The sequence below is a fragment of the Pezoporus wallicus genome, unplaced genomic scaffold, assembly GCF_028554395.1.
Source record: "Pezoporus wallicus isolate ANWC-B61680 ecotype Strahan unplaced genomic scaffold, APGP_CSIRO_Pwel_v1 contig_13150, whole genome shotgun sequence".
NCBI classification, from domain to species: domain Eukaryota; kingdom Metazoa; phylum Chordata; class Aves; order Psittaciformes; family Psittacidae; genus Pezoporus; species Pezoporus wallicus.
The window spans coordinates 79,188-90,688 of record NW_026639322.1 but is presented as its reverse complement, the minus strand read 5'-3'; the positions used below and the strand labels follow the sequence as shown (position 1 = coordinate 90,688).

Sequence of the window (11,501 nt, the reverse complement as noted above, 5' to 3'; positions counted from 1 at the left end):
CCATCCTTCCATCCCTGCCTCCTTCCATCCCTCCCTCCTTCCATCCCTGCCTCCTTCCATCCCTCCTTCCTTCCATCCCTCCCTCTTTCCATCCTTCCATCCCTCCTTCCTTCCATCCCTCCCTCCATCCCTGCCTCCTTCCATCCCTCCTTCTTTCCATCCCTCCCTCCTTCCATCTCTCCCTCCAGCCCGGCCGGGTCCGCGCCGGGAGCCCGCTTGGCTGATCCTGGCCCCCGGCATCCACAGCTTCCTTTGCTGAATGCCCAGTGGGGAGCGGGTCAGCACAGGCACCTGCTTCACCCATCTGGGTGTGCTGTGCCATTGGAAGCCTTGGAAGAACACGGCGGCGGCTTTCTGCATCTGTTTATAGAGGGATGCATCCCAAGAGGGGGGCATTGGAGCACGCACGGACGGGGGGGGTCTCGGGTGGGGAGAGAGCGTGTGGGCAGGGACCGAGGACAGGGAGTGCCCTGGGGCGGCCGTCTCAGCACGGCAATAGAAGAGGGTCAAAGAAGAGCAGAGGGCAAGCAAGAGACGTGGCACCATCCTCCGCAGCCTGCGGAACAGGGGCTGCGGGGGCTGAGACTGTTCGGGTTTTGCACTTGTTCTGTGCTCCCTTTATTTTTTAGGGGTTTAGCCGCGATGTAAACGGCTGTTACCGAAGTAATGAGATGCCGCTTGGGGAAGTTTTTCTCATTTTGTGCCTGGTTTTGGTTTTTCTTTTTTGAGGGGAGGGATGAATTAAAAGGTCTTTTTGCAGCCTTTATGGCAACGCAGCCAAGGGTTCAAGTCACAAAAGCATAGTCAAGCCCTGGATGGGAAGCCTTGCAGGACTGGGAGGGCTCGCTGCTGCTTTCCTGTGACCAAAACTCAGTACTGCAGGGGGTCACTCGGTGTCTGCAGGGTTTGGGGTTGTTGAACATAAGGTCTGAGAGAGCTGGAGAGCCTTGGTGTGAGCTGCCAAGAGCTTGGGGCTTTACACAGTGTAGGATCCAGGAGAGACCAAGTCAGATAAGGGCGTGGGGGTGGTGGGAGAGGACACAGGCATCAGCTAAGGACGGACTCGCAGAGGAATGGCAGAAGGTGGCATCTGCAGAAGCAAGATGTGTCATTACTGGAGGAGACAAGACCACAGCACAGGCATTTCAGCTGTGCTCAGCAGCAGCATTTACCCCTCCCCATATCATTCGTTGTTCCCTTTGTAGAGTCATTTCCGACAGCTCCGCTATCTTGGCGGGGACGTGTGGGTTCCTGAGTCTCTCTCACACATGCAGGAAGCTTGGCTTAGCATGCTCCTTGGGTACCTCATCCTTGCTGCCTTCCTGAGGAAACCGCTGGGTAAGCATTGGCTTTGACTGATGGGATGATTCTTCTTCTTCCCAAAGACCCTCACCCCAACAGTTCCTTGCAGGGAGGAGCTCTCGATGGGCACATGTTGGAAACATCAGCTCACACAGGTGGTTTTGCATATTCTTGCTCAAGATGCTGATACAGCTGACAGAGAAAAGAGACAGAGAAGCATCATCTCCTCTCCTGATCAGCTTAGAGCCCTTCTTGTCAACTCTCCATCTCCCTCTGCCTCTCGCTGCTGATCTGCCCCTCACACTGCTGGAGGTGTCCTGAAGCCAGCACAGGAGGGCCAGGCACTGCAGGCAGCTGTTCCCTGGAGACTGCAGGCAGCATGAGAGTGGAGACCAAAGACGTGCATGGAAGCACAGCTCTCCTATGAGAGATTCTCCTCTGAGCTGTATCCCTTTGGGGAATAATTGATGTTATTGTGCTGTGAGATCCACACTGAGCTGAAGTCTTAATCTCCTGTCCCAAGACATTGTGTTACACAGGGACCCTTCTCCTCCAACACTTTTCAGCCACTCTTTTTTGCACCTTGGAGGACTTCCCTGCACAGTCACTGCCTCCTCTTTTCTTCCAGGAACAATGGGACAGACTCAGCAAGAAGGACAAGTCACAGTAAAGGAGAGAGACACTTTCCAGACCACCTGCACTTACCAGAGTGCCAGCTTTGATGCCTTGATTTGGTACCAGCAAAGGAAAGACCAAGCCCCGCAGCTCATCTCATATCAGGCAGTTGCTGGCCCCAGGCAGAGCGGCCGTTTCACCACTCTGCTGAACACCACAAGCAAATACAGCCTCCTGAAGCTGCAGGAGGTCGAGCTCTCTGACAGTGCCTTGTACCTCTGTGCTGGGCAAGACACCGTGGTGCAGGGAGATGCCTCAGCTGTGCAATAACACAGGGAGGGAGGGGTTGAGGGGAGGATCTACGATCATCTTCAGCTGCTAAAGAGAGTGGTGGTGTAGTGATGAGCTCCTCTGGCAGCAAGGGACTCCACATCTGGGACACGCCAGACTTGCAGCAGGACACAGTAAGGAAATTTTTGTGACCCATTCAGGCAGATTAAACACATGCTGGTGCTTTATTAAATAAAAATATAGAAAATAATATATTGGAAAGGGGTCCATCATCGTGAGCTGTTCTACAAGGAGTCTGCAAAGATGCATTTGGCACCACTTCCTTCTGGACACTGCCACTAGCACCAATCCTGGGAGCGTTTGCATGGGGCACCTCAGTGTCATGGATCGCGTGGTCACCTTAAGCTGGTGGACAAGATGTGTTAGAGAGACCCTTCTGTTGAGTCACAAGGTTCAGAAAAGACCCCTTTGCTTTCCAGCTGATCCTCAGATGTTAGAGGGGCTGGGTGCACCTGGAGCCAGCCTTGGTCTTAGACTTGGTCAAAGGTTTATATCTAAAGGATTGTGGAGTGCTTGTCCTTCTTGTCCATATTGGTCCTGCATTCCAACAAATTACAAGGGGGGGATCCTTGAACACTTTATATTCCACCAGCCTATCAGTGTCCCAGGAATAACGAGACCCTTGTGCCCATCGAGCCTGTCCATGTCCTGGACAGTCACCAGCTTGCAGGGTGATTCATCTGACATATTCAGGGGCCTCCACCGACAGCGTCAGAGTGAAATCCCTCAGTGCAAATATTCACGTCTCCAGAGTCTTACACAAATCAGATTTCAGCTGAAGCTTTTAATTATACAAAAGTTTGTGACTGGAGAAAGTTCAGAGATTGCCAGTGATAGGGACTGTCTGCGAAACCAAGCTTGACTACACAGCCAGGAGTGAGGTAGGTAGAGGGCAGAAGATAGAGTTATAACCCAACGGGTATCCCTATGTGGGAAAAGACATTTTCAGCAGATCCCGGAGCTACTATGGAGTCTTCCCCACTTTCCCATTCCTAATGTCAGATATTTATACGATTTGATTCAGGTTAGTAACTCCCTGTAACCCTCCCACCACGCACAGAGTGGTCAGTTAATTTCTATGGGGTTACACCATTTCCATCGAAAGCACACCCTAGCCATGGTTTGCTGAGGCATGAAGCCGGACGGCGGCGATGTCCACGTGCTCCCAAGAGGTACCAGGCTGCGAGGACAGTGCTGCCTGATTAGGGGAACCCCTTTGGCAGGAGACCCCCTTCTGCCCGCGCACAGCCGCTGAGCACCCTCAGGCCGGCTCAGACCCCCAGCAAAGCCGACGCAGGACCCAGCCCCGGGGCGGAGCTGGCGGCGGGGAGGGGACGAGAGAAGGGGCGGAGGTGGCGGAGAGGAGGAGCCGGGAGCCCGGAGCCGGGGCTGCAGCGGGCAGGGAGGACGCGGGCGGCGGAGCGGCGGGATGCGGCGGTGCCGGGCGGCGGCGCTGGCGGGGCTGGCCGCGGTGCTCCTGGGTGCGCGGGGCTGGCGGCGGTGGCGGGGCCGGTTTGTGCCCGGGCTCTTCCGCGGGGAGCCCAGCGCCAACCTCTCCCGCTCGTTCCACGCCTCCTTCCCCCTCCCTGCCTCTCTGACACCCCTCGTCCCCTTTGCAAACCCTCCGAGTCCCCTTTTCCTACTCGCCCTATTTCTCCGCCGCCTCTGTCGCTACGAGCCTGCTTGCATGTACGCCTGCTTTGCCATGCACCATCTCCTTCACGGCTGCATTCAGAGCTTATTGCCCTGAATACAGCCCTCTGTCCTGACCTGTAATACACCCTCCTGATCTGCCCTTTATCCATTCATCCCGTCAGTTTATGACACATCTCTCCCTGTATCTGCCATTCTAAGCTCCTCTTCCTGCTCTGAAACCCCTCGTTGCTTCCTTTGCTTCTGGAGGCACAATTTTGGTTTCCTGCATTCCAGAGTTACACCCTGCATCGACGCAACCCCTGTTCATTCTTTATTCTCCATCTCTGTTGACGTTCACGTGTTCCCATCTGTTCTGGTTCGGCTCTGCCACTCTTGCTAACCCTTTCTCTGAGAAAACCGAATCTCGGTCATCTTTGACAACGTTTGTCCTTTCTCCTGTCTGCAGCAGCTGTGGGCAGAGCCCAGGTGCAGCAGGACCCGTGGGCAGAGACCACCGAGGGCACCGGCATCAGCATCAACTGCTCACACCCCAACTTACCACGTACCGACTTCATCCATTGGTACCGTCAGCTCCCGGGCCGTGGCCCCGCGTTCCTCGTGAGCGCTCTTCAAGGCTCCAAAGTGCTGCTGGACCCGCCGGGGCGGCTCTCGGTGGCGGCAGATCGCCGGTCCAACGTGCTGTGGCTCTCTGGGCCCCGGCTCCGGGACGCGGCGGTGTACTACTGCGCCCAGGAAGCACGGAGAGAGGAGCCGGGGCTGCGGCCGAGCAAAAACCGCCGCGGGCGGGGCCGGGCGCGTGTGTCGGGGGCGCGGACAGCGGCGCCCGGGCCCGCGAGGGGGCGCTGCTGCTCCGCCCGGTACCGGCATCGGACCCGTCGAGGCCCCCCCTTTCGTGCCCCGCTGCATCCCCCGCACGCGGCTCCGGAGCCAGAGAGCCTGCACTGCTGCACGGCAGCGTTCATCTGTCCTGGGGCATCTGCGGGAGAGGCGTTGCTCCCAGGCAGCTGAGCAACAACGCTTCCCCGCTTCTCTTTGCTGCCCCAACAGAGCCGTTCCCGGCAGCTCTCTCGTCTCGGGGCTGGCAGCTGGTTTTGTGACAGCAAACAGGCGGGTTGATCTCAGCATGCAACTCGGATATCTCATCCTCACTGTTTTCTTGGGGCAACTGCAAGGTAAGTCCTGCCCTTCTGTAAGCACATGCCTCTTCCTCTCCCCAGGGAACCCTTGCCTGCTTTATCAGCGTCATGCCAAGAACTACTACTGAATAACGGGAAAAAAGCTGGGAAGCATCACCTCCCATTTGTGGTTTTGCACGTTCTCTCCAGATGCCATTCCTATTGGAAGTGAGGACAGAGAGGAGGGATATCTCATGCCTCTGCTACTACTTTTCTCTCCCCTTCATCGCTGTGTCTCTCTTCCTATTCACTTGCTGTCACCATAGGAGATCACATCCGGCCCTACAGTCCCACATTTCTTCCTTTCCAACACAAGCTAGCAGATCTTGTCCAAGATGCCCCAGGCACTTTTTCATCTCACAATAGGGTGTCCCATTTTGCCCAAAATTGCTGTTCCTCTTTACATCCCCAGGCATCAGTGTTTTCCTGCCGGGCAAGGGGCAGGGAGCGTTCATCAGCTGGGTTTGTATCCATTCCTTCTTTGCTTCCTGAAGCCTTTCCCTGCAGAGCTGCTGACCTTTCCTTTCTTGCAGGCACCATGGGGCAGATCACACTCACCCAGCAAGAAGGACAAGTCACAGTAAAGGAGAGAGAGACCTTTCAAACAACTTGCACATACCAGACATCCAACTTCGGAGGCTTGGCTTGGTACCAGCAAAAGAAAGACCAAGCCCCAGAGCTCATCTTGTATCAGGCAGTTGCTGGCCCCAGACAGAGCGGCCGTTTCAGCACGCTGCTGAACACCACAGGGAAATACAGCCTCCTGAAGCTGCAGGAGGTCGAGCTCTCTGACAGTGCCTTGTACCTCTGTGCTGGGCAAGACACCGTGGTGCAGGCAGCTGCCCCAGCTGTGCAATAACGCAGGAAGGGAAGGTGCCTCGACTCTCCACTGCCAGCGATGTTTCCCCTGCCCCCAGAACTCTGCACAGCGAGATGCTCTTTCTGACGGGGGCCATGCCCAGTGGCTCTGGACATGGCTGAGCCTGACCACAGGGCAGAGCCTGCTGGGAACCAGGGTGCTAGGGGCTTGCACTCAGCCCTGCTCAACCAAAGGAAGAAAATTCCAGGGAGACCTGAACTCATGAGGTAGATGAAGCCAGACCCCAGACCTCTGTGTCCGAAATGAGTAAGCCAAGACACCAACATAAAAATGAACTTTACGACCAAGCCCCTGGGCTCCTGATGCTCTACTAAGGGGAGCTGGAGGGGGGGATCTATGATCATCCTCAGCTCTTAAACAGGGAGCGGTGTCGTACAGGTGAGCTCCTCTGGCAGCAAGGGTCTGTGTGTCCTGGACATGTAAGACTTGCAGCAGCTTACAGTACGGAAAGGGAAATGTCTGTTACCCCTTCAGGCAGATTAAACACATGCTGGTGCTTTAATTAAAAAATATCTTGGACAGGGCTCCACCATCGTGAGCTGTTCTACAAGGAGTCTGCAAAGATGCATTTGGCACCACTTCCTTCTGGACACTGCCACTAGCACCAATCCTGGGAGCGTTTGCATGGGGCACCTCAGTGTCATGGATCGCGTGATCGCCTTAAGCTGGTGGACAAGATGTGTTAGAGAGACCCTTCTGTTGAGTCACAAGCTTCAGAAAAGACCCCTTTGCTTTCCAGCTGATCCTCAGATGTTAGAGGGGCTGGGTGCACCTGGAGCCAACCTTGGTCTTAGACTTGGTCAAAGGTTTATATCTAAAGGATTGTGGAGTGCTTGTCCTTCTTGTCCATATTCGTCCTGCATTCCAACACTTTCAAATTAAAGGGGTGGGGGTGCCCTGGGTTCAGCAGTAGAATTTTTCTCCTTCTTGGTAGCTGGTGCAGCACTGTGGTTTGACTTTCGGCCTGGGAACAAAGCTGACAACAATGATGGTTTGGTTTGGCCAAGGACTTTGTGAGCCTCATGTTCTGCCAGGGAGGAGAGGAAGCCGGGAGGAAGCAGAGACAGGACACCTGACCCAAGCTGACCAAGGAGGTACTCCATAGCACAGCACGTCATGGCCAGGATGTAACGGAGTTACCCGGAAGGGCTGGGCGACGGCAGGGTTGGAGGAGGCATCGGTCAGAGCTTGGTTGGGCTGGAGGGGCAAGTTATTGGTCAGCTGATGCTGCGGTGTATTCTCTTCCCTTGTTATTTATCATTATTGGTAGTAGCAGTTGTGATTTGTGTTATACCTTAGTTACTAAACTGTTCTTAGCCCGTGGGAGTTGCATTGATTCTCCTCTCCGACCCCTCCAGGGGAGAGGGGGAGAGAAAGAAGGGGGGGAAGTGAGTGAACAAGTTGCCTGACTGGGTTTAAACCACGACAGAGGGGTCCTCGAACCCTTCATATTTCACCAGCCTAACATGGTCCCAGGAATAACGAGACCCTTGTGCCCATCGAGCCTGTCCATGTCCTGGACAGTCACCAGCTTGCAGGGTGATTCATCTGACATATTCAGGGACCTCCACCGACAGCGTCACAGAGTCAAATCCCTCAGTGCAAATATTCACGTCTCCAGAGTCTTACACAAATCAGATTTCAGCTGAAGCTTTTAATTATACAAAACACAAGATTGTGCACGTGCTCCCAAGAGGTACCAGGCTGCGAGGACAGTGCTGCCTGATTAGGGGAACCCCTTTGGCAGGAGACCCCCTTCTGCCCGCGCACAGCCGCTGAGCACCCTCAGGCCGGCTCAGACCCCCAGCAAAGCCGACGCAGGACCCAGCCCCGGGGCGGAGCTGGCGGCGGGGAGGGGACGAGAGAAGGGGCGGAGGTGGCGGAGAGGAGGAGCCGGGAGCCCGGAGCCGGGGCTGCAGCGGGCAGGGAGGACGCGGGCGGCGGAGCGGCGGGATGCGGCGGTGCCGGGCGGCGGCGCTGGCGGGGCTGGCCGCGGTGCTCCTGGGTGCGCGGGGCTGGCGGCGGTGGCGGGGCCGGTTTGTGCCCGGGCTCTTCCGCGGGGAGCCCAGCGCCAACCTCTCCCGCTCGTTCCACGCCTCCTTCCCCCTCCCTGCCTCTCTGACACCCCTCGTCCCCTTTGCAAACCCTCCGAGTCCCCTTTTCCTACTCGCCCTATTTCTCCGCCGCCTCTGTCGCTACGAGCCTGCTTGCATGTACGCCTGCTTTGCCATGCACCATCTCCTTCATCGGTGCATTCAGAGCTTATTGCCCTGAATACAGCCCTCTGTCCTGACCTGTAATACACCCTCCTGATCTGCCCTTTATCCATTCATCCCGTCAGTTTATGACACATCTCTCCCTGTATCTGCCATTCTAAGCTCCTCTTCCTGCTCTGAAACCCCTCGTTGCTTCCTTTCCTTCTGGAGGCACAATTTTGGTTTCCTGCATTCCAGTTGCACCCTGCAGCCACGCAACCCCTGTTCATTAAGCATTTATTCTTCATCTCTGTTGACGTTCACGTGTCCCCATCTGTTCTGGTCCGGCTCTGTCTCACTGCCACTCTTGCCAACCCTTTGAGAAAATCGGATCTCGGTGATCTTTGACAACGTTTGTCCTTTCCTTCTCCTGTGTCGGCAGCAGCTGTGGGCAGAGCCCAGGTGCAGCAGGACCCGTGGGCAGAGACCACCGAGGGCACCGGCATCAAAATCAACTGCTCACACCCCAACCTAGGGCGTTACGACTTCATCTATTGGTACCGTCAGCTCCCGGGCCGTGGCCCCGCATTCCTCGTGAACGTTGTTCAAGGCTCCAAAGTGCTGCTGGACCCGCCGGGGCGGCTCTCGGTGGCGGCAGATCGCCGGTCCAACGTGCTGTGGCTCTCTGGGCCCCGGCTCCGGGACGCGGCGGTGTACTACTGCGCCCAGGAAGCACGGAGAGAGGAGCCGGGGCTGCGGCCGAGCAAAAACCGCCGCGGGCGGGGCCGGGCGCGTGTGTCGGGGGCGCGGACAGCGGCGCCCGGGCCCGCGAGGGGGCGCTGCTGCTCCGCCCGGTACCGGCATCGGACCCGTCGAGGCCCCCCCTTACGTGCCCCGCTGCATCCCCCGCACGCGGCTCCGGAGCCAGAGAGCCTGCACTGCTGCACGGCAGCGTTCATCTGTCCTGGGGCATCTGCGGGAGAGGCGTTGCTCCCAGGCAGCTGAGCAACAACGCTTCCCCGCTTCTCTTTGCTGCCCCAACAGAGCCGTTCCCGGCAGCTCTCTCGTCTCGGGGCTGGCAGCTGGTTTTGTGACAGCAAACAGGCGGGTTGATCTCAGCATGCAACTCGGATATCTCATCCTCACTGTTTTCTTGGGGCAACTGCAAGGTAAGTCCTGCCCTTCTGTAAGCACATGCCTCTTCCTCTCCCCAGGGAACCCTTGCCTGCTTTATCAGCGTCATGCCAAGAACTACTCTTGAATAACAGAAAAAATCTGGGAAGCATCACCTCTCATTTTTGGCTTTGCACCACTTGTCTCCAGATGCCATTCCTATTGGAAATTAGTACAGAGAGATATGCTACTGCTCCTGCTTTTCTCTCCCCTTCAATCCATCTCTCTTCCTATCTCTTCCTATCCAACTTCACCATAGCAGATCAAATCCAGCTCTGCAGTCCCACATTTCTCCCTTTCCAACACAAGGTAGCAGATCTTGTCCAAGATGCCCCAGGCACTTTACAGTTATCTTACATTAATAGGGTGTCCCATTTTGCCCAAAATTGCTGTTCCTCTTTGCATCCCCAGGCGTCAGTGTTTTCCTGCCGGGCAAGGGGCAGGGAGCGTTCACCAGCTGGGTTTGTATCCATTCCTTCTTTGCTTCCTGAAGCCTTTCCCTGCAGAGCTGCTGACCTTTCCTTTCTTGCAGGCACCATGGGGCAGATCACACTCACCCAGCAAGAAGGACAAGTCACAGTAAAGGAGAGAGAGACCTTTCAAACAACTTGCACATACCAGACATCCTACTTTCAAGGTCTGGCTTGGTACCAGCAAAAGAAAGACCAAGCCCCAGAGCTCATCTTGTATCAGGCAGTTGCTGGCCCCAGGCAGAGCGGCCGTTTCAGCACGCTGCTGAACAGCACAGGGAAATACAGCCTCCTGAAGCTGCAGGAGGTCGAGCTCTCTGACAGTGCCTTGTACCTCTGTGCTGGGCAAGACACCGTGGTGCAGGCAGCTGCCCCAGCTGTGCAATAACGCAGGGATGCAGGGTTTGACTTGGGGGGATCTTTGATTATCCCCAGGTCCTAAACAGGGGGTGGTGGCACAGAGATGAGCTCCTATGGCAGCAAGGGACTCTGTGTCCTGGACATGCCAGATTTGCAGCAGCGTACAGTAGGGAATTTTTATTTTACAATCATTGAGACTAGGACATGAGAAGTGACGTAGTCGTGAACCTGTCTCTAGACATACCCTCTTGAAAAAACACAGGACCAACACTTTAGGAAGCAGCTGAAAATGATGTGGGTACACTGTGAGTATTCCTGCGTCTTTGTGCTGGCATTTTTCGTCCTGGTGCTTTGCATATCAGTGCTGGAACAGCCTGCAGCAAGAGGGAGCTTTCGGCTGCCTCTTCTGTTACTCAGGTGGCTGAGTTTGCCTTGCAGCCAAGGTTCCTCTGTGCCAGTTTCTGCACACGATAGTGTGTTGGTTTACCTGGCAAGGTACAGGTACTGAAGGGTCTGCTGGGTTGGCTTCTGTGAGAAGGTAACAGCCAGTAATAGCCGGCTCCAAGACAGCCTGCTGCCAAAAGCTGAGCAACACAGTGCCTCTGTGACAGCATATTGAAGGAAGGGTGAAACAGCAGCTCTCACAGGGGAAGCACCACAAGGAGGCCAGGCTTGCCAGTGAAGCAGAACTTTAATAAGTTAAAAGAGGGAAACAAAGACTGCGAGTAGAGGGCCCCAGTGCAGGGATCCCTGGGGAAAGCCAAGAGTCTGCGGTTCTTGGCTGTGGAGAAGGGAGAGAAAGGAAAGCTCATTCAGCTGGGTTGAAAACAACATCCAGAAGATCGATCCTCTATCCAGCACCATGCCCTGAGTTCCTGCAGGTGTCTCCCGGGGCTCTCCCAGCACGTTTATCAGAGGAGGTACCTCCTGCCACCATAGCGTCGGGAAATGCCAGAGAGGTCACAGCACCCGGAGTTGATGGGCACTCCACCGCAGCTGAGGATGCTGCCAATGGCAGCGGAGGTGGAGGAGCCCACAACGGTGTTCTGAGGGAAGGAGCTGAGGATGGGGCCGGGCAGGGTCACCACCACAGCAGGAGGCTCGATGACAACAGTGGAGCTCTGGCACTGCCTGACACAGCGCTCATTGCAGCTGTTGGCCAGCGGGGTCGGGCCGCAGGGCTGGCAGGGCACGCACGGGTTGTAGCAGGACATGTCTGGATGCTGGAGCTTCACCTGGACACAGGGCAGGGGCAAGCAGAGGATGAGCACAAGGGTGGATGAGGAGCAGCCTGGCTTTCCTGTGGCAAAGAGCCAAGGCCGCT

The 11,501-nt window shown here is 56.1% G+C and overlaps 3 protein-coding genes and 3 gene segments (V, D, J or C); 5 read left to right on the top strand and 1 right to left on the bottom strand.

Annotated features, from left to right (window-relative positions):
* The first annotated feature begins 1,241 nt into the window (after positions 1-1,241).
* LOC130601816 (T cell receptor alpha variable 1-2-like) lies at positions 1,242-2,248 on the top strand. The segment is given in 2 exon segments: positions 1,242-1,338; positions 1,931-2,248. Coding segments are annotated over 2 exon segments (387 nt in total).
* Positions 2,249-3,682: 1,434 nt separating this feature from the next.
* Positions 3,683-4,932, top strand: LOC130601849 (uncharacterized). The gene is made up of 2 exons (XM_057414193.1): positions 3,683-3,749; positions 4,370-4,932. Exons 1-2 carry the CDS (start codon positions 3,698-3,700, stop codon positions 4,930-4,932), a joined length of 615 nt encoding a protein of 204 aa, XP_057270176.1. The 5' UTR covers positions 3,683-3,697.
* Positions 4,933-5,027: 95 nt separating this feature from the next.
* Positions 5,028-6,011, top strand: LOC130601802 (T cell receptor alpha variable 1-1-like). The segment is given in 2 exon segments: positions 5,028-5,096; positions 5,633-6,011. Coding segments are annotated over 2 exon segments (375 nt in total).
* A 1,906-nt stretch (positions 6,012-7,917) lies between these two features.
* On the top strand, positions 7,918-9,179 carry LOC130601848 (uncharacterized). The gene is made up of 2 exons (XM_057414192.1): positions 7,918-7,984; positions 8,617-9,179. The coding sequence occupies exons 1-2, from the start codon at positions 7,933-7,935 to the stop codon at positions 9,177-9,179; spliced, it is 615 nt and encodes a 204-aa protein (XP_057270175.1). The 5' UTR covers positions 7,918-7,932.
* A 95-nt stretch (positions 9,180-9,274) lies between these two features.
* LOC130601803 (T cell receptor alpha variable 1-1-like) lies at positions 9,275-10,259 on the top strand. The segment is given in 2 exon segments: positions 9,275-9,343; positions 9,880-10,259. Coding segments are annotated over 2 exon segments (375 nt in total).
* A 780-nt stretch (positions 10,260-11,039) lies between these two features.
* Positions 11,040-11,478, bottom strand: LOC130601804 (feather keratin Cos2-3-like). The gene has a single exon (XM_057414123.1). It carries the CDS (start codon positions 11,389-11,391, stop codon positions 11,089-11,091), a length of 303 nt encoding a protein of 100 aa, XP_057270106.1. The 5' UTR covers positions 11,392-11,478; the 3' UTR covers positions 11,040-11,088.
* Positions 11,479-11,501: the final 23 nt, after the last annotated feature.

Bases quoted from the DNA above. Each gene is read 5' to 3' on its own strand.
- LOC130601849 (XM_057414193.1), top strand. From the start codon at position 3,698: ATGCGGCGGTGCCGGGCGGCGGCGCTGGCGGGGCTGGCCGCGGTGCTC. The intron at 3,750-4,369 runs GTGCGCGGGGCT...TCCTGTCTGCAG, and splicing joins GCTGGCCGCGGTGCTCCTGG to CAGCTGTGGGCAGAGCCCAG.
- LOC130601804 (XM_057414123.1), bottom strand. From the start codon at position 11,391: ATGTCCTGCTACAACCCGTGCGTGCCCTGCCAGCCCTGCGGCCCGACC.
- LOC130601848 (XM_057414192.1), top strand. From the start codon at position 7,933: ATGCGGCGGTGCCGGGCGGCGGCGCTGGCGGGGCTGGCCGCGGTGCTC. The intron at 7,985-8,616 runs GTGCGCGGGGCT...CTGTGTCGGCAG, and splicing joins GCTGGCCGCGGTGCTCCTGG to CAGCTGTGGGCAGAGCCCAG.